The sequence below is a fragment of the Oncorhynchus keta genome, chromosome 14 (assembly GCF_023373465.1).
Source record: "Oncorhynchus keta strain PuntledgeMale-10-30-2019 chromosome 14, Oket_V2, whole genome shotgun sequence".
NCBI classification, from domain to species: Eukaryota; Metazoa; Chordata; class Actinopteri; order Salmoniformes; family Salmonidae; genus Oncorhynchus; species Oncorhynchus keta.
Genome location: NC_068434.1, coordinates 31,128,066 through 31,150,287, shown reverse-complemented (window position 1 = coordinate 31,150,287; position 22,222 = coordinate 31,128,066). Strand labels below are relative to the sequence as shown.

Here is a 22,222-nt window from a genome sequence, read left to right as displayed (position 1 = left end):
TCTGAGCAAAATGACTATCGCCCCATAGCACTCACTTCTGTCATCATGTAGTGCATTGAGAGACTAGTCAAGGATCATATCACCTCCACCCTACCTGATACCCTAGACCCACTCCAATTTGCTTACCGCCCTAATAGGCACTACAGTGAGTGGTTGCTGCCAACATACTGACTCAAATCTCTAGCCACTTTAATAATAAAAAATTGGACATAATAAATGTATCACTAGCCACTTTAAACAATGACACTTTATATATAATATAAATAATATAAATATATGCCATTTAGCAGACGCTTTTATCCAAAGCGACTTACAGTCATGTGTGCATACATTCTACGTATGGGTGGTCCCGGGAATCGAACCCACTACCCTGGCGTTACAAGCGCCATGCTCTACCAACTGAGCTACAGAACAATATATTGTTTACATACCCTACATTACTTATCTCATACTTACAGTGGGGAGAACAAGTATTTGATAACCTGCAAAATCGGCAGTGTTTCCTACTTACAAAGCATGTAGAGGTCTGTAATTTTTATCATAGGTACACTTCAACTGTGAGAGACGGAATCTAAAACAAAAATCCAGAAAATCACATTGTATGATTTTTAAGTAATTAATTAGCATTTTATTGCATGACATAAGTATTTGATCACCTACCAGCCAGTAAGAATTCTGGCTCTCACAGACCTGTTAGTTTTTCTTTAAGAAGCCCTCCTATTCTCCACTCATTACCTGTATTAACTGCACCTATTTGAACTCGTTACCTGTATAAAAGACACCTGTCCACACACTCAATCAAACAGACTCCAACCTCTCCACAATGGCCAAGACCAGAGAGCTGTGTAAGGACATCAGGGATAAAATTGTAGACCTGCACAAGGCTGGGATGGGTTACAGGACAATAGGCAAGCAGCTTGTTGAGAAGGCAACAACTGTTGGCACAATTATTAGAAAATGGAAGAAGTTCAAGATGACGGTCAATCACACTCGGTCTGGGGCTCCATGCAAGATCTCACCTCGTGGGGCATCAATGATCATGAGGAAGGTGAGGGATCAGCCCAGAACTACACGGCAGGACCTGGTCAATGACCTGAAGAGAGCTGGGACCACAGTCTCAAAGAAAACCATTAGTAACACACTACGCCGTCATGGATTAAAATCCTGCAGCGCACGCAAGGTCCCCCTGCTCAAGCCAGCGCATGTTCAGGCCCGTCTGAAGTTTGCCAATGACCATCTGGATGATCCAGAGGTCATGTGGTCTGATGAGACAAAAATAGAGCTTTTTGGTCTAAACTCCACTCGCCGTGTTTGGAGGAAGAAGAAGGATGAGTACAACTGAAGCATGGATGTGGAAACATCATTCTTTGGGGATGCTTTTCTGCAAAGGTGACAGGACGACTGCACTGTATTGAGGGGAGTAGCCCAACATCTTGGTCAACAACCTCCTTCTCTCAGTAAGAGCATTGAAGATGGGTCATGGCTGTCTTCCAGCATGACAACAATCCAAAACACACAGCCAGGGCAACTAGGCAAGTCAGTTAAGAACAAATTATTATTTTCAATGACAGCCTAGGAACAGTGGGTTAACTGCATGTTCAGGGGCAGAACGACAGATTTGTACCTTGTCAGCTCGGGAGTTTGAACTTGCAACCTTCCGGTTACTAGTCCAACGCTCTAACCACTAGGCTACCCTGCCACCCCAGAATATTATTAATATTTACAGATGGCATACAAGTTTGTTATTAAGGCAAGGGGACCAGAAGGCATTTAGTAGAAAAAAAAGTAACGTTTACGTTCAAATGGTGCTCCTGTGAAGTAGTGATGGGTGACATACATCTAGTTTCCTGAAACAAATCACAAATGTGCAAAAGTCCAGGGGTCTGACTACTTTCCGAATGCTCTGCATCTGACACTGTCTGTCCCAAAAAATGTTGTATGTCATACTCTTTTTGTCCAGACAGCAATAGATTGATGGGCTAGTAAGACAGAGGGGACAGATAGTTTCAGCCACTTGCTAATTGAAGGAAAGTTGGCGGTTGCACAATGCACTGTTCGGATGCTGGATATATTTTTGATGAACGTGCGAATTGAACCTAATTTTTGAAGTGTTTTGTTTTACAATCAGATGAAAACATCATGACTGGTTGTGTTCATGGCACATTAACCTTTTCACACATACCAACAAATGGTACAGGGTGTATGAGTTGATATACACTGCTCAAAAAAATAAAGGGAACACTAAAATAACACATCCTATAAATAAATATTTTTATTAAATACTTTTTTCTTTGCATAGTTGAATGTGCTGACAACAAAATCACACAAAAAAATATCAATGGAAATCAAATTTATCAACCCATGGAGGACTGGATTTGGAGTCACACTCAAAATTAAAGTGGAAAACCACACTACAGGCTGATCCAACTTTGATGTAATGTCCTTAAAACAAGTCAAAATGAGGCTCAGTAGTGTGTGTGGCCTCCACGTGCCTGTATGAACTCCCTACAACGCCTGGGCATGCTCCTGATGAGGTGGCGGATGGTCTCCTGAGGGATCTCCTCCCAGACCTGGACTAAAGCATCCACCAACTCCTGGACAGTCTGTGGTGCAACGTCGCGTTGGTGGATGGAGCGAGACATGATGTCCCAGATGTGCTCAATTGGATTCAGGTCTGGGGAACGGGCGGGCCAGTCCATAGCATCAATGCCTTCCTCTTGCAGGAACTGCTGACACACTCCAGCCACATGAGGTCTAGCATTGTCTTGCATTAGGAGGAACCCAGGGCCAACCGCACCAGCATATGGTCTCACACGGAGTCTGAGGATCTCATCTCGATACCTAATGGCAGTCAGGCTACCTCTGGCGAGCACATAGAGGGCTGTGCGGCCCCCCAAAGAAATGCCACCCCACACCATGACTGACCCACTGAATTCTTGCCATCAATAAAATGTTGAATATTTGGGCCATAAAATCATCGAAGCTCTGCAGATTTTGTTGTGAGGATACATAATCAATAGACCATTTATTTTTATATTGCTCTCAGGTAGCCTGTTTCTGGTCTCAAGTTCAGGAAAGGCTGAAAATGCATAACATTGATCTAAAATTGACCCTAGAAATAGGGGGGTCTGCGGTTTGGGTAATGGAATCATTTAAATTTTTTATAAAAACATTCCTTTGGAGAGGGGGGGACTGTGGGATGGGTCTCGGATGGTTGAGGGACAGCTCTTGGGGAACTGTGGGGGATCTTGTAGGGTTCGAGTCTCCGTTTTTGGCCTTGTGGGAGATCTTTCGAAGTGCCCTTGAGCAGGGTGTGATTACAAAGTTATGTCCTGAATGTGACCAGTTTATTTTGGATGCAATGTTCAGACATTCACAGAAATAGCGACAGCATAACACAATCATCCAAACGGAAAAAGTAGGCTACATTAGTCCTAGCGTTAACTGAGGAAAGATAGACGTAACAGAAGCGGTCATATTTAGATAACTCTCGGCTGGCAGAAACCACAATATGAATTAGCTAATAGCAATTACTGTTTATAATTATTCACATCTCGGGTGAGCTCAACATTGATCTCAATAATTGAGTAAAACACTTTCTAGAAATCGAAAGTAATCCGACGAGGGGTACTTTCTACGCACCACCATGTTTGTTTTTTCGTATCAACCAAAGATAAGAGTAGACAAGATGAATCTGGTCTGTTTGCAGTATTAATGTTAAAAGGGGTGTGTCATCTACAATCATTCACTTCCGGAAGTTTACTCGAAATATGAGTGAACCAATCTTTCACCTTATTTAGAACATCTTTGGTCTGACAGCCGTTTACGTGACACCCAGAATGCGTTGTTTATTGTCAACAAACATGGCGCAACACATAGGTGGAAAATAGCTCGACATTAACTTATTATAATCAGTACAACCTTCAAATAAGTATTTTACGCACATCATAGATGTCCATTACAATCTATGCAGTAATCGGAATTAATTATTTGTCACCACTACTTGAAAACATTAAAAAAACAAAAAATAAATGTGACAAATTAAATTTGATTTGACATCAGATTTCAAATAGCCTAATTAAGCCAGCAAAATTGGTATTATTTCACATACCAATTTTGCTGGCGTAATTAGGCTATTTGAAATCAAATCAAATGTAAGGCGAGTCAGTTACGAACCAAATCTTATTTACAATGACGCCCTAGGAACAGTGGGTTAACTGCCTTGTTCAGGAGGCAGAACAACAGATTTTTACATTGTCAGCTCGGGGATTCGATCCGGCAACCTTTACAGTTACTGGCCCAACGCTCTAACCACTAAGCTACTTGTCGCCCCTCATGCAGCGAATACAACAGGTTCTTAACCAACAATGCAGTTCAAGAAATAGAGTTAATCAAATATTTACTAAATAAATGAAAGTAAAAACACGTAGTCAATCAATACGTAACACAAGAAATGTACATAACAATAAGGTCATTTGTAAAGTGACTGTGCATAGATAATAAACAGCGAGTAGCAGTGGGGGGGGGGTTGAACCTGTTAAGGAGCCTTTATGTACTAGACTTGGCGCTCCGGTACCGCTTGCCGTGCGGTAGCAGATTGAACAGTCCATGAGTCTTTGACAATTTTTGGGGCCTTCCTCTGACACCTCCGAGTATATAGGCCCTTGGCCCCAGTGATGTACTGGGCCGTACGCACTATCCTCTATCCACTATCCAGATGCTGAGCAGTTGCCATACCAGGCGGTAATGCAACCGGTCATGATGCATCTGTAGAACTTTTGAAGTATCTGGGGACCCATCACAATTCTTTTCAGTCTCCTGAGTGGAAAAGGTGTTGTCGTGCCCTCTTCACATCTATCTTGGTGTGTTTGGACCATGATAGTTAGTTGGTGATGTGGACACCAAGGAACTTGAAACTCTCGACCCACTCCACTTCAGCCTCGTTGATGTTAATGGGGGTGTTACAGATACAGGTATCCTGTGTGTATTTCTTTACTCTCCTTCTCCCCTACTCACAGGTGGCAATCATCATTCCCTAATCGGTCGCCAATCAGTCGCTAATCAGAAGAGACACCTGCTCCTTTTCCCTTACCCAATCACATCCCCTTTCCCTTGGTTTAAAAGTATCCCAATCAGTTCTTTCTGGAGATCTCTCTTTTGTTTATGCACCTACATGTCACATTGTCTGTGATCATTGTATTGTTATGGTGTATGGCTGTTTGTTGGTGGGAAAAGGGGATAACCAGACAAGTTGCCCATGGGCCTACATTACCCGTAGGAAAACAGTGTCTAAATACCCTAGTTAGAACTGGGCGGACCACCCACTGTATTTTTAGGTCTGCGTCTTGTGACCGTAGCGTATGTGTAGGTATGTACGGCAGGACAAAATCAGAGAGATAGGTAGGAGCAAGCCCATGTAATCCTTTGTAGGTTAGCAGTAAAACCTTGAAATCAGCCCTTGCTTTGACAGGAAGCCAGTGTAGAGAGGCTAGCACTGGAGTAATATGATCAATTTTTTTGGTTCTAGTCAGGATTCTAGCAGCGGTATTTAGCACTAACTGAAGTTTATTTAGTGCTTTATCCGGGTAGCCGGAAAGTAGAGCATTGCAGTAGTCTAACCTAGAAGTGACAAAAGCATGGATTAATTTTTCTGCATAATTTTTGGACAGAAAGTTTCTGATTTTTGCAATGTTACGTAGATGGATAAAAGCTGTCCTTGAAATGGTCTTGATATGTTCTTCAAAAGAGAGATCAGGGTCCAGAGTAACGCCGAGGTCCTTCACAGTTTTATTTGAGACGACTGTACAACCATTAAGATGAATTGTCAGATTCAACAGAAGATCTCTTTGTTTCTTGGGACCTAGAACAAGCATCTCTGTTTTGTCTGAGTTTAAAAGTAGAAAGTTTGCAGCCATCCACTTCCTTATGTCTGAATCACATGCTTCAAGCAAGGGCAATTTTGGGGCTTCACCATGTTTCATTGAAATGTACAGCTGTGTGTCATCCGCATAGCAGTGAAAGTTAACATTATCTTTTCGAATAACATCCCTAAGAGGTAAAATATATAGTGAAAACAATAGTGGTCCTAAAACGGAACCTTGAGGAACACTGAAATTTACAGTTGATTTGTCAGAGGACAAACCATTCACAGAGACAAACTGATATCTTTCCGACAGATAAGATCTAAACCAGGCCAGAACTTGTCCGTGTAGACCAATTTGGGTTTCCAATCTCTCCAAAAGAATGTGGTGATCAATGGTATCAAAAGCAGCACTAAGGTCTAGGAGCATGAGGACAGATGCAGAGCCTCGGTCCGATGCCATTAAAATGTAATTTACCACCTTCACAAGTGCCGTCTCAGTGCTATGATGGGGTCTAAAACCAGACTGAAGCATTTCGTATACATGGTTTGTCTTCAGGAAGGCAGTGAGTTGCTGCGCAACAGCCTTTTCTAAAATTTTTGAGAGGAATGGAAGATTCGATATAGGCCGATAGTTTTTTATATTTTCTGGGTCAAGGTTTGGCTTTTTCAAGAGAGGCTTTATTACTGCCACTTTTAGTGAGTTTGGTACACATCCGGTGGATAGAGAGCCGTTTATTATGTTCAACATAGGAGGGCCAAGCACAGGAAGCAGCTCTTTCAGTAGTTTAGTTGGAATAGGGTCCAGTATGCAGCTTGAAGGTTTAGAGGCCATGATTATTTTCATCATTGTGTCAAGAGATATAGTACTAAAACACTTGAGCGTCTCTCTTGATCCTAGGTCCTGGCAGAGTTGTGCAGACTCAGGACAACTGAGCTTTAAAAGAATACGCAGATTTAAAGAGGAGTCCGTAATTTGCTTTCTAATAATCATAATCTTTTCCTCAAAGAAGTTCATGAATTTATCACTGCTAAAGTGAAAGTCATCCTCTCTTGAGGAATGCTGCTTTTTAGTTAGCTTTGCGACAGTATCAAAAAGGAATTTCGGATTGTTCTTATTTTCCTCAATTAAGTTAGAAAAATAGGATGATCGAGCAGCAGTAAGGGCTCTTCGGTACTGCACGCTACTGTCTTTCCAAGCTAGTCGGAAGACTTCCAGTTTGGTGTGGCGCCATTTCTGTACCAATTTTCTGGAAGCTTGCTTCAGAGCTCAGGTATTTTCTGTGTACCAGGGAGCTAGTTTCTTATGAGAAATGTTTTTAGGGGTGCAACTGCATCTAGGGTATTGCGCAAGGTTAAATTGAGTTCCTCAGTTAGGTGGTTAACTGATTTTTGTCCTCTGGCGTCCTTGGGTAGACAGAGGGAATCTGGAAGGACATCAAGGAATCTTTGTGTTGTCTGTGAATTTCTAGCACAACTTTTGATGTTCCTTGGTTGGGGTCTGAGCAGATTATTTGTTGCAATTGCAAACGTAATAAAATGGTGGTCCGATAGTCCAGGATTATGAGGAAAAACATTAAGATCCACAACATTTATTCCATGGGACAAAACTAGGTCCAGCGTATGACTGTGACAGTGAGTGGGTCCAGAGACATGTTGGACAAAACCCACTGAGTCGATGATGGCTCCGAAAGCCTTTTGGAGTGGGTCTGTGGACTTTTCCATGTGAATATTAAATTCACCAAAGATTAGAATATTATCTGCTATGACTACAAGGTCCGATAGGAATTCAGGGAACTCAGTGAGGTACGCTGTATATGGCCCAGGAGGCCTGTAAACAGTAGCTATAAAAAGTGATTGAGTAGGCTGCATAGATTTAATAACTAGAAGCTCAAAAGACAAAAACTTCATTTTTTTTGTTGTAAATTGAAATTTGCTATCGTAAATGTTAGCAACACCTCCACCTTTGCGGGATGCACGGGGGATATGGTCACTAATGTAGCCAGGAGGTGAGGCCTCATTTAACACAGTAAATTCATCAGGCTTAAGCCATGTTTCAGTCAGGCCAATCACATCAAGATTATGATCAGTGATTAGTTCATTGACTATAATTGCCTTTGAAGTAAGGGATCTAACATTAAGAAGCCGTATTTTGAGATGTGAGGTATGATGATCTCTTTCAATAATGACAGGAATGGAGGTGGTCTTTATCCTAGTGAGATTGCTAAGGCGAACACCGCCATGTTTAGTTTTGCCCAACCTAGGTCGAGGCACAGACACGGTCTCAATGGTGATAGCTGAGCTGACTACACTGACTGTGCTAGTGGCAGACTCCACTATGCTGGCAGGCTGGCTAACAGCCTGCTGCCTGGCCTGCACCCTATTTCATTGTGGAGCTAGAGGAGTTAGAGCCCTGTCTATGTTGGTAGATAAGATGAGAGCACCCCTCCAGCTAGGATGGAGTCCGTCACTCCTCAGCAGGTCAGGCTTGGTCCTGTTTGTGGGTGAGTCCCAGAAAGAGGGCCAATTATCTACAAATTCTATATTTTGGGAGGGGCAGAAAACAGTTTTCAACCAGCGATTGAGTTGTGAGACTCTGCTGTAGAGCTCATCACTCCCCCTAACTGGGAGGGGGCCAGTTACTCGATGCCGACACATCTTTCTTGCTGATTTACACGCAGAAGCTATGTTCATCCTGATGTCTTTGCTTCCTGGTTCAGTAGGGGCCCACAGAGACAACTGCAGGTCTTGACAGCTGGTCTTGCAGGCAGCAACCACCTTCTGGTAGACAGACCGCTCACTCTGAACAAGCAGGAGATGCTGCTCTTGCTTCTTCAGCTTGGCTGACTTAACAGCTTCTGGCAGATTGGCAGATCTGATAGTTGTTCCTCTGGCACTGCCAGCACAGGTCGGCCCTCGGCTTAGTGCTTGAGATGTGGGGCAGCAATTTTCTCCACAGATTCCTGAAGGAAGACAGCCCGACTACACATACCTCTGGAAAACAGACAAAATGTGAGATCAATAAAAGTAGTGCTAATCATGTTGGAGGTCAATTAAATAATCAAAATGTGTTTATGCTTTACATACAAAGTGTTGTCATCGATTCCTTGTAGAGACGCCACACCACTGCTTCTGTCACATGGGATGGCAGCAGCTTTCCACCAAAGTGTTTGTGTCCTGGGTGGCATCCTGGTTAATACAATTGCATTACCCTCTGCATAGTTGTTGATGAAGTTCACCACAAGTCCTCATGCTTCAGGTGTAACCAGCAAGCTTTACCTTGGAGTCTTTTGTTTAGACATGTAATATTAGCTAGCTAAAAAAATTAACAAAAATCCCAATCCATAGAGTAACGTTAGCAAGCCAGCCATCTAACCTCCGCTAACGTTAGCAAGTTTACAGCATGCTTTAACTTGAACGCTCATGTAACGTTTTTACCTAAATCAGGGATTTCCTCATCGTCTGATTCATTTTCAGAGTCAGATAGAGTTAGCATGGCACGATCGTCCTCCAGAAAGTAGTCCATCACAACTTTTCCCCACTGACCTTTGTTGATAGCGCCTGATAGATTCAGGGAAGAAATGTTATTGAGAGTAGTAGTAACACATTTACAGTTCTCCATGGCTAATGTTATACAGTATCTTTCGAGAGACACAAGTGCAACACCACAGACCAATCCAAACTCCTCTCTCGGCATGTCCAGCCCACTCATTATCTCAGCCAATCATGGCTAGCTGGAAGGTTCCTGCTTTCATTCTGGCTAAACCAACTAGGCTCGCAATTTAGCCATTTTATTTGTATTTACAGAATATATACACATTTGATATTATGGCACATGAAAATTCACATGTTCGAGAAGGCATTTCTGCTAAAAAACGCTTTTTGAAAAAAAAAATGTCCAAAAGGCTATCCTGTGAAGTCGTGACTTGCGACATATGCATATTTTCCTGAATTGGGTCACATTTTAGAGGGATAGTTCAGCCAAATTAGTAATATGTTGGTTTCTTGGAGACAAGGAGAGACTGAAATCCATCCTATGGCTACAGTATCATTAATATTAGCATGTTCTAATGAAAGAACAATCTAATTCAATGTCCCCCAGTTAGCATACAATAAAGCCCATGCCGAAATAATCTCAAGGTAACTTCAAACCAAATCATCGGGTTTTGAGTGTGTATTCAATTTTAAAAGAATCGTGACTACACCTGACGTGTGATTTAAAAAACAAATGGGCCTAAGCCATATGACAATATGTAGAATTGCACGAAATTATCTTCACAATAGAAAATATCACTCCAAACTACGGGTTCTTCTAAAATTAGCAGCACTGGTGATTGATTTACCCACTCCAGTACAGTAGGTGGCGACATGCACCCCCAACCAACCGCCATATTGAAGTAGAAGAAGAATTCCGCGCACGTGATCCGGGAATAACACAAATCTGCCAGGATTAGCAGTCATGGCGCTGTACTGCAGATAATGCCGACTTTTCTTGTTGACCAATAACGTAAGAAATCGCCACGGATTTGCTTATTGAAGGGGTGCAGTCAATTCAAACGCAATTCTCTTGGTTTGGTGAACATCTAAAGAAGCAATCAGGTAATTTGAATAAGGCAACAATATCGAAAACGCATTGTCAGAGTCATAGCTAGCTAGATAATGTAAACAGCAGGCATTGCTGACATGTGTTGACATGAACTCATTGATTAGCTGTTATACCAATGGCCTAACAAAACGGCCCTGTAAAACTTGAATAATTTGGTATCAAAGACACATTAAAGGCGCGCTCTGTATTAGCGCAATATGTAATTTTTATGTAGCCTAACTTTACCCTTACTCCTTAAGGTCCAAAGACCTTGTACGTTAGACGTGGACTGGCTCTGGCAGCCAAATACTTAATATAAACGTAAATCGATTCTTTCAATTGCGATACGGTTCTAGAAACAACGCCATAGGCGGTGCATGAGTCAAGTTTGGGGGAGTACATTTTCACCATAAAAATAAAGCGTTCCATGTATCATCGCATTTGCTGACTTATGTAAAAGAGCATAATATTCGTAATGTGATGAATAGATTGGATCGTTAAGATTTCGGCTAATAATATAACTCAATCACTGTTAGTTCTGTTGGTTCCTACAAGAGCACAAAACATGTACATTCTAGCCATCCTTGAAAAGCAAGTCAGGTAAAGAGCTTTTTTGTCTTAAAGGGGCAGTGTTAAAATCACATTGTATTTGTCATTTGCACCGAATACAACAGCTTTAATAGACCTTACCGTGAAATGCTTACTTACAAGCCCTTAAACAACAATGTACTTCAAGAAATAGAGTTAATCAAATATTTACTAAATAAACTAAAGTAAAAAATTAAATCAATAGGTAACACAAGAAATGTACATAACAACAACGAGGCTATATATACCTATATACTGGTACGAGTTAATTTGTAAAGTGACATAGATGATAATAAACAGCAAGTAGCAGCAGTGGGGGCGGGGGAATAAAATAACAATAACAAGGTTATTAACAGGGGATACCTGTTCTCTTGCCATAACTCATTTGACATAGAAATATCAGGTAGATAGGATATCCAGCTGCAGCCATAACCAAGCTATGCTAGATAGCTTCTGTCAGCTTGGCTAAACACAAGGTCAGCGCAGGCTTTAGCCTAAGCATAGAACTGAATCACACCATACCCAAACTGGACACATGCCAACGTGCGCAAATTTATTTTGTCCCCCACACCAAACATGATCACGACACGCAGGTTGAGATGTCAAAACAAACTCTGAACCAATTATATAAATTTGAGGACAGGTCGAAAAGCATTAAACATTTATGCCAATTTTGCTAGCTAGCTTGCAGTTGTTAGCTAATTTGTACAGGGATATAAACGTTGAGTTATTTTACCTGAAATACACAAGGTCCTCTACTCCGACAATTAATCCACACATAAAACAGTCAACCAAATCGTTTCTAGTCATCTCTTCTCCTTCAGGCTCTTTCTTCTTTGGACTTTATATGGCGATTGGCGTCTAACTTTCATAAAGGTGTATTACCACTGACCTCCGTTCATCTTCAAATCATCCACGTGCCATCTCCTCATTGGTTATCTGCTTATATAAACCAATGAGGAGATGGGAGAGGCAGGACTTGCACCGCGTTCAGCGTCACAAATAGAACTGACTTCTATTTTAGCACTTGGAAACGCAGACGCTCTTTGGCGTGCACGAGCAGTGTGGGTGCAATGATTGACTAACATGTATGTGTACATTTATTTTGCAACGCTCACGCACACGACGTGAGTGGTGTGGTCAGCATCTCAGGATCCTCAGCTTCTAAACTGGTTTCTTTCCATTGCAAAGCTAACTTCACTTACCTTGCTGTACTCACTACTGCCCTTGTGTGTATCTTTGCCATTCAATCACAAACATCAAACCACACCCCCAAGACAACTCTTGTTTGCCTGCAGTCTTGGCCTTTCTTAATGAACATGGATGAAAAATGAGGCCAAATCAGGAAGTGCAGTCGCTCTTTAACAAAACTTGCCCGGCCAGAAGAGATACTATGGTCTATAGGCGCTAAAGATAGTAGCGTCGATAAATGGGTTACATGCATATACACTCCCCGTCATATTTATACTCCAACATTTTGGATGTCAGATATAATGTTTAATATGAGGGAACAGTATAGAACAGTGTTTCCCAACCCTGGTCCTCGAGTTGCCCCAACAGTACACATTTAAATTGTAACCCTGGACAAGCACACCTGATTCAACTTGTCAACTAATCGTCAAGCCCTCAATGAGTTGAAGTTCTTTTTTTTATATATATATAAGTATTTGGACAAATTCACTTCGTGTATTAAAAGTTCAGTATTTTGTCTCCTATTCTTAGCACGCAATGACGACATCAAGCTTGTGACTCTACAAACTTGTTGGATGCATTTGTACTTTGTTTTAATTGCTTCGGATTATGTTTTGCTCATTGAGAACTGAATGGTAAATAATGTATTATAATTTTGGAGTCACTTTTATTGTAAATAAGAATAGAAGATGCTTCGGAACACTTCTACATGAATTTGGATGCTACCACAGTGGTAACCTTAGGATTTTCTTCAGCAGCAGTGTCAAAGTTGGTGTGGGGGATGGTGGGCATAGCTAATGGCATAGTCTCCGACCAAAATTTGAGGCCCCCTCTTGGCCGCAGAGGCAAAATGTTGCTGTTTTAAAGTTAATTTCCTTCAATTCAACACGTTTTGCATGCTTTTAAATTGTCAGCAAAATATATATATATTTATATATACAGTGCATTTGTAAAGTATTCAGACCCCTTCACTTGTTCCACCTTTTATGTAACAGCCTTATTCTAAAATGGATTAAATTGTTTTTTCCCCCCTCATCAATCTACACACATTTTTTAAATGTATTAGAAATAAACATATCACATTTACATAAGTATTCAGACTAGGGATGCACTGTATATCGGTGAACATATCGGAAGCTTCCGATATTAGCTAAAAATGTGTCCCGAAGCCACTCCTGCGTTGTCTTTGCTGTATGCTTGGGGTCGTTGTCCTATTGGAAGGTGAACATTCGCCCCAGTCTGAGGTCCTGAGCGCTCTGGAGCAGGTTTTCATCAAGGATCTCTGTACTTTGCTCCGTTCATCTTTCTCTCGATCCTGACTCGTCTCTCAGTCCATGCCTCTGAAAAACAAACCCCACAGCATGATGCTGCCACTGCTTCACTGTAGGGATGGTGCCAGGTTTCCTCCAGACGTGACACTTGGCATTCAGGCCAAATAGTTGAATCTTGGTTTCATCAGACCAGAGAATCTTGTTTCTCATGGTCTGAAAGTCCTTTTGGTGCCTTTTGGCAAACTCCAAGTGGGCTGTCAGGTGCCTTTTTACTGAGGAATGGCTTCTGTCTGGTCACTCTACCATAAAGGCCTGATTTGGTGGAGTGTGCAGAAATGGTTGCCTTTCTGGTAGGTTCTCCCATCTCCACAGAGAAACTCTGGAGCTCTGTCAGAGTGACCATCAGGTTCTTGTTCACCTCCCTGACCAAGGCCCTTCTCTCCCGATTGCTCAGTTTGGCTGGGTGGTTCCAAACTTCTTCCACTTATAAATTATGGCGGCCACTGTGTTCTTGGTGACCTTCGATGCTGCAGAAGTTTTTTTTTATACCCTTCCCCTGATTTGTGCCTCGACACAATCCTGTCTCGGAGCTCTACGGACAATTCCTTCGACCTCAGATGTTGCTCCACTTTTATCAAGGGGCCCAATGTGTGCCATGAAAACGCACCCCACACCACCACCACCAGCCTGCAACATTGACACACAACATGATGGATGCATGTATTGTGGTTTCTGCCATACCCTTGTCCTCCCATCAGCGTAAAACAGCAGGATCCAGGCTTCTTCAGTCCAGGCAATGTTTTGTTTTTCATTCCTTAGCCCACTGCAACCGCAGTTTCAGCAAAAAAAAAGAAAGAAGTGTAACTCTTTGGCTGCCATACCCCATTTGTGTCAAGGTACGATGAATTGTGCATTCTTTTATGGGTCTTTGGGCACCAATGTCGTACTGGACTGTCAGTTGACTAACTAGCCCATCTGTTGCTCTGCACAAGTCAGCCTCCTTTGTCCTTTTTCATCAGTGAACTGTTTTTCGACCATTGGTCTTGATTGATTTTACAGGTGACATCAATAATGGATCATAGCTTTATCCCGCATTCACCTGATCAGTCTGTCACGGAAAGTGTTTTGTTTTGTACCGTGTACATCATTGGTTTTGCCAAGGGCCGAGAAGATTCTTAGTTTGAGCTAGTTTCCTGCAATCCTACACATTTGCCATGAGGTTGAGAGAAAATTTGCAGTTTATTTAGAGCCAAATTTCCTGAAATTCTGTATCTGAGTGACTAAAATATAATAACAAAATCAATGAGGCCTCATGCCATGACATTTTGGGAATTTTAGATTCTCCCTGACAGTCTCTAGTTTTTTTTTATTTTCGTGATTGTAGGTTCTCAAAGATCTTATTGAAAAATAATTAGCTCCAATATATTTTCTACTTTATATTTGGTTTGAGTCGTTTAAGTTTACACTGAATGTATTACCATCCGAGTGGCCTGCCACTGCTAAATGAATATAGGGGAAACAATGTACCATGATTATGGATAATTATGAATGAATCCAGAATAATGATGAATGACAAAGTAAAAGGAACAATGATCATACCCCCTAAAACATTGTGACTTCCACTCTTTTTGGAAATGGTGAGAGGATAGCAGTTTTGGGGGCGCATGATCTTCAGATCAAATGTTTCATATCAGGTGATTTTATCTCAAATCCAAAATGCTGGAGTATAGAGCCAAATCGACACATTTTTAGCTTAACTATCCACATAAATACAGAGGGGAGTATAGGTGTTTTTATGAATACTTCTTGTGAAGACTTCTTGTGTGGATAGTTGTCATCTGTTTTTAGCTTTTCAAATAATTAATTTTTTAATTGCTTTGTCCAGGATGGCTGAGCCAGGCTCAAGCAACCCCGGTGGCCCTTCTCACACTCCGGCAACTCCCGGAGGGAGTGGCAGGGGTTTGGTGATGGGACGCCGGCTACCAGCTACTATCTCCCCTGGCCGTCTCCCTTCCATGCGCTCCAGAGACCTCACCCTGGGAGGTGTGAAAAAGGTAGGCTCAGTGAATTGTATACCATGTTTAATGGTCTCACCAGAACTTTTGTATTTGTTTAACGAAGTAAATCTTGACTCCCATGTTTTATCTTTCAGAAAACTTTCACCCCTAACATTATTGGCCGCAAAGCTAAAGAAGAGTAAGTTCAGTTGTTCAGTCTGTGACGATATATGAAGCTCTTCCTTTGTCCTTGGTGGAACAAGAAATTGCCAAGAAACTGAAGATGTCGTACAACGTTGTGTACTACTCCATTCACAAAACAATGCAAACTGGCCCTAACCAGAATAGAAAGAGGATTGGGAGGCCCCGGTGCACAACTGAGCAAAAGGACATGTACATTATGACTCTGGGATGCTGGCCTTCTAGGTGGAATTCCTTTGCACAGTGTCTGTTCTTTTGCCCATCTGAATCTTTTCTTTTTATTGGCTAATCAGAGAGATGGCTTTTTTTTTGCAACTCTGCCTTGAAGGCCAGAATCCCGGAGTCGCCTCTTCACTGTTGACGTTGAGACTGGTGTTTTGCGGGTACTATTTAATGATTCTGCCACTTAAGGAGTCTTTCTCAAACTACACACTCTAATGTACTTGTCCTCTTGCTCAGTTGGGCACCGGGGGCTCCCACTCTTTCTATTCTGGTTAGAGCCAGTTTGCGCTGTTCTGTGAAGGGAGTCGGACACAGTGTTGTACGACATCTTCAATTTCTTGGCAATTTTGCATGGAATAGCCTTAATTTCTCATAATAAGAATAGCCTGACCAGTTTCAGAAGAAAGTTATTTGTTTCTGGCCATTTTGAGCCTGTAATCGTACCCACAAATGCTGATGTTCCTGATACTCAACTAGTCTAAAAAAAGGCCAGTTTTATTGCTTTAATCAGAACAACAGATTTCAGCTGTGCTAACATAATTGCGAAAGGGTTTTCTAATGATCAGTTAGCCTTTTTAAAATTATAAACTTGGATTAGGTAGCACAACGTGCCATTTGAACACAGGAGTGATGGTTGCTGATAATGGGCCTCTGTACACCTATGTAGATATTCCATATAAAAATCAGGCGTTTCCAGCTGCAATAGTAATTTAAAACATGAACAATGTCTACACTGTATTTCGGATCAATTTGATGTTACTTTAATGGAATTTGTTATAGCTTTTCTTTCAAAAACAAGGACCTTTCTAAAGTGAACCCATTCTTTTGAACGGTAGTATGTGTGTATATGTATGTGTGTGTATATATACAGTTGAAGTCAGAAGTTTACATACACCTTAGCCAAATACATTTAAACTCAGTTTTTCACAATTCCTGACATTTAATCAGAGTAAAAATTCCCTGTCTTAGGTCAGTTAGGATCACCACTTTATTTTAATAATATGAAATGGCAGAATAATAGTCGAGAAAATGTATTTATTTCAGCTTTTATTTCTTTCATCACATTCCCAGTGGGTCAGAAGTTTACATACACTCAATTATTATTTGGTAGCATTGCGTTTAAATTGTAACTTGTGTCAAACATTTTGGGGAGCCTTCCACAAGCTTCCCAAAATAAGTTGGGTGATTTTTGGTTCATTCCCTCTGACAGAGCTGGTGTAACTGAGTCAGGTTTGTAGGCCTCCCTGCTTGCACACGCTTTTTCAGTTCTGCCCACAAATTTTCTATAGGATTGTGCTGGCCACTCCAATGCCTTGACTTTGTTGTCCTTAAGCCATTTTGCCACAACTTTGGAAGTATGCTTGGGGTCATTGTCCATTTGGAAGACCAAATTGCTTCAATATATCCACATAATTGTTCTTCCACATGATGGCATCTATTTTGTGAAGTGCACCAGTCCCTCCGGCAGCAAAGAACCCCAAAAACATGATGCCACCACCATGCTTCATGGTTGGAATGGTGTTCTTCGGCTTGCAAGCCTCCCCCCTTTTCCTCCAAACATAATGATGGTCATTATGGCCAAACAGTTCTATTTTTGTTTCATCAGACCAGAGGACATTTCTCCAAAAAGTTCGATCTTTGTCCCCATGTTCAGTTGCAAACCGCAGTCTGGCTTTTTTATGGCAGTTTTGGAGCAGTGGCTTCTTCCTTGCTCAACGGCCTTTCAGGTTATGTCAATATAGGACTAGTTTTACTGTGGATATAGATACTTTTGTACCTGTTTCCTCCAGCATCTTCACAAGGTCCTTTGCTGCTGTTCTGGGATTGATTTGTACTTTTCGCACCAAATTACCTTCATCTCTAGAAGACAGAACGTGTCTCCATGCCTGAGCGGTATGACGGCTGCGTGGACCCATGGTGTTTATACTTGCGTACTATTGTTTGTACAGATGAATGTGCTACCTTCAGGTGTTTGGAAAATGCTCCCAACCATGAACCAGACTTGTGGAGGTCTACAAGTTTGAGTTCTTTGCTGATTTCTTTTGATTTTCCCATGTTGTCAAGCAAAGAGACACTGCATTTGAAGGTAGGCCTTGAAATACATCCACAGGTACACCTCCAATTGTCTCAAATGATGTCAATTAGCCTATTAGAAACTTCTAAAGCAATGACATAATTTTCTGGAATTTTACAAGCTGTTTTAAAGACGCACTCAACTTAGTGTATGTTAACTTCAGACCCACTTGCAATTGTGATACAGTGAAATAATCTGTCTGTAAACAAATGTTGGAAAAATGACTTGTCATGCACAAAGTGGATGTCCTATCCGACTTGCCAAAACTAGTTTGTTAACAACAAATTTGTGGAGTGGTTGAAAAACGAGTTTTAATGACTCCAACCTAAGTGTATGTAAACTTCCGACTTCAAGTATGTGTATACATGTATATATTTATCCACATATATATATACATATATACGGACGGACAAGATGAGTGCGCTAGCTGTAGGTCTGCTAAGTGACAAATTGAAATACAGTGCATGATTCTGAACATTTTCCAGCACATACTGGATCTTAGGAATGACCATATGTTAAGAGTTTGACTTTCGTCTACCATAGGCAGAAGGTTGAGGGTGGACAAAGGAGAGAGAGGAGGGAGAACGATCGGGGTCGTGAGCGAGGTGGTAGGGGTGGTCGGGGCCGGGGACGTCCAGAGGTCATCCAGTCCCACTCTATCTTTGAGCAGGGGCCTGCAGAGATGATGATTAAGAAAAGAGGTATGGCTGGGTCATTCATTCAGCTGGGATTCCATTACATGTTATATGGTGTAATATTTTGTCTAGACCATATTGATGTATTGTGATTTGTGTTTTTAACCCATGAGTTTCTTCCTGTGCTCCAATCAGGTGGCTATGAAGGTGAGAGAGATGCACCAAGTGTGGGTCCCTCACCCATCATCAACATCAAGAAGGAGAAGAGGGAGACTGAGGAAGAGACCAAAGAAATTTTGCGCGCTCTGGAACGAGACAATGTGAGTCCTCCATGTACCTATGTCTCATCATGCTGTCTGCCTGTGCATTTATTCCTTGCCCACTTACTTAAAAGTAATTTTCAACTAATTTCCACCAGTTCCTGGATGACCCTCACCTAAGGAGTGATGTAAGGAGCTGTCCTGTCCAGCTGCCCCTGGCTGTGTCAGGGTGGGGCTTCAAGGAGGAAAGTGATGTGACAGCCTCCTCCAAACCAGACAAGACTGAAGAGGATGGTGAGGCCATGGACGGCACAAATGCAGTCAAAGGTATCAATAATCCATGTCAGTTAAAATGAAACAATATGGCAAAACAATGGGCTCCAACTGTCTAGCCATGTGTCTCCCTCCCTCTTCAGTGAAACAGGAGCCAGAAGATGCGCTAGAGGTAAAGAAGATGGAACCCACTTTCAGACCACCACCTCTCCCTGAGCCTGAAGTTTTATCTGAGCTGCTGGAGAGCTGGAGTCAGACCAAAGAAGAGGAGCTGTTCTTCATTCAGCTTCCTGACTCCCTACCAGGGCAGCCGCCCACCCAAGAGGTCAGGCCAGTGAAGACCGAGATGCAGTCAGAGGATGGACAGTCCATGCTTTTGAAAACGGAATCTCAAGTAGGTATTTAAATATGTGGTTCAGAGAGCAAGACTACTGTGTATACGATCAGTTTCCATGTCTGTCCTCTGTGGAATAGGAGGAGCAGCAGGAGGAAAACAGTTGTCATCTGAGGGACCTGCAGGAGGGTCTGGTTGGAAGGCTGTTGGTGCGGAAGTCTGGTCGGGTTCAGCTCATACTGGGGCATGTCACACTAGATGTGGCTCTGGGAACCTCGTGTGCTTTCCTCCAGGTCAGAGAGAACAACCTTTGGCTTCTCATAGTTGGTTAAAATCATATGATGCACACCAGATGATCAGTATCAGGATGATGTCACTGGAAATACTTATCTTCCATTTTTTTTTTACTACAAAACATAGAAACCTGCCGTTTTATGTTGATGTTGGGGGAGGTGCTGATGTTCTTTCAACTTGATGTTGAAAGAAGTTGAATGTCCCTCTAAATCTTCACTTTTCTGTAGTTTTATAGTTGTACAGTATATAAACATATACATATTATTTTATGTTTGCCTTGTATGTCATTGTCTGACAAGCCCCCCCCCCCTCTCTAATTCCATTAGGAGCTGGTGTCAGTTGGAACAGGAGAGGGCCGGACTGGTGACTTGTCAGTGCTGGGACACATCAAACACAAATTGGTCTGCTCGCCAGACTTTGAAGCCCTGTTGGAGAACAGAGTATGACGTACCATTAGGCAATTTCTACACTACAGTGGGGACCTAATCCAGAAAGACACACAGACCATGCAGTGCTGTATCAGGTCTATAAGGACAGTAGTACCACAAGCAGACAACACCCAGCTTTTTTCAGGTGTCCATTGTGGTTAATTGGTCCTGGAAAGTCGCAGAATGTGTAATAGAAAGTCAGAGCTCCTACCACTATTTTGTAAGAATAGACAGCTTGTTTACGGAACATTGTATTTATTTTTCTCTCTGCAGAAAGTGATAGGAGAATATATTTTGAGATGTGTTCTAAAAAAAGATGTGCTAAGTGACTCCAATAAATGGAAGGTACAGTATTCTCTTCATGAATGTGCCAAATTCCAAATGTCCTATTCCAGTGTTATAAACAGATTATACTATCAGGTCTATGCTCGTGAGGGATAAGTTGGAAACGTAATATTGCCCCTGTAGTATCCTGTAAACGCATACCTAAATTACTGGATGTAAGATGACATTTTACTTGGATGTAAGATGAATAAAAAGAACAAATAAAAGTTCCTGTGTGCTTTATGTATTCTTCAGACCCCTTGACTTTTTCCATATTTTACGTTACAGCCTTATACTAAAATGGATTAAATCCAAAATGTTCATCAATCTACACACAATACCCCATAATAAAAATAGCAAATGTATTAAAAAGATAAATTACAAATAAACATACTGTATTTACCTAAGTATTCAGACCCTTTGCTATGAGACTTGAAATTGAGCTCAGGTTCATCCTGTTTCCATTGATCATCCTTGATGTTTCTACAACTTGATTGGAGTCCACCTGTGGTAAATTCAATTGATTGGACATGATTTGGAAATACACACCTGTCTATAAGATCCCACAGTTGACAGTGCATGTCAGAACAAAAACCAAGCCATGAGGTCGAAGGAATTGTCCGTAGAGCTCAGAGACAGGATTGTGTCGAGGCACAAATCTGGGGAAGGGTACCTGCAGCATGGAAGGTCCCCAAGAACACAGTGGCCTCTATCATTCTTAAATGGAAGAAGCCACCAAGACTCTTCCTAGAGCTGGCCGCCCGGCCAAACTGAGCATTCGGGGGAGAAGGGCCTTGGTCAGGGAGGTGACCAAGAACCTGATGGTCACTCTGATAGAGCTCCGGAGTTCCTCTGTGGAGATGGGAGAACCTTCCAGAAGGACAACCATCTCTGCAGTACTCCACCAATCAGGCCTTTATGGTGGAGTGGCCAGACTGAAGCCACTACTCAGTAAAAGGCACATGGCGGCCTGCTTGGAGTTTGCCAAAACACAACTAAAGGACTCAGACGATGAGAAACAAGATTCTGTGGTCTGATGAAACCAAGATTGAACTCTTTGGCCTGAATGCCAAGCGTCACATCTGGAGGAAACCAGGCACTGCTCATCACCTGGCAATACCATACCTACAGTGAAGCAGGGTGGTGGCAGCATCATGCTGTGCGAATATTTTTCAGTGCCAGGGACTGGGAGACTAGACAGGATCGAGGGAAAGATGAACGGAGCAAAGTACAGAGAGATCCTTGATGAAAACCTCCTCAAGAGGACTCAGGACCTCAGACAGGGGCTACACTCGCATTAACATCTGCTAACCATGTGTATGTGACAAATACAATTTGATTTGAGGATCACCTTCCAACAGGACAACGGCCGTAAGCACACAGCCAAGACAACGCAGTAGTGTCTTCGGGACAAATCTCAATGTCCTTGAGTGGCCCAGCTAGAGCCCGGACTTGAACCCGGTCAAACATCTCTGGAGAGACCTGAAAATAGCTGTGCAGAAACGCTCCCCATCCAACCTGACAGAGCTTGCGAGGATCTGCAGAGAAGAATGGGAGAAATTCCCCATATACAGGTGTGCCAAGCTTGTAGTATCATACCCAAGAAGACTCGAAGTTGTAATCACTGGCAAAGGTGCTTTAACAAAGTACTGAGTAAAGGGTCTGAATACTTATGTAAATGTGAT

At 42.1% G+C, this 22,222-nt stretch overlaps 2 protein-coding genes across 3 annotated transcripts in view; one reads left to right on the top strand and one right to left on the bottom strand.

The window, feature by feature from the left end:
- Window positions 1–22,222, bottom strand: part of LOC118393200 (prolactin-releasing peptide receptor-like) — a 377,063-nt gene that overhangs the window by 17,048 nt on the left and 337,793 nt on the right. The window lies entirely within an intron of this gene.
- LOC118393210 (DNA-directed RNA polymerase III subunit RPC4-like) lies at window positions 10,277–20,764 on the top strand. Of its 2 annotated transcripts, none has more exons than XM_035785673.2 (9): window positions 10,277–10,459; window positions 15,381–15,549; window positions 15,648–15,691; window positions 18,533–18,690; window positions 18,820–18,944; window positions 19,043–19,178; window positions 19,301–19,551; window positions 19,632–19,784; window positions 20,112–20,764. In XM_035785673.2, the coding sequence occupies exons 2-9, from the start codon at window positions 15,382–15,384 to the stop codon at window positions 20,229–20,231; spliced, it is 1,155 nt and encodes a 384-aa protein (XP_035641566.1). In that variant the 5' UTR covers window positions 10,277–10,459; window position 15,381; the 3' UTR covers window positions 20,232–20,764. The 2 variants fall into 2 exon arrangements, with proteins under 2 accessions (XP_035641566.1, XP_035641565.1); XM_035785672.2 differs by having other exon boundaries at window positions 10,279–10,459; window positions 19,043–19,211.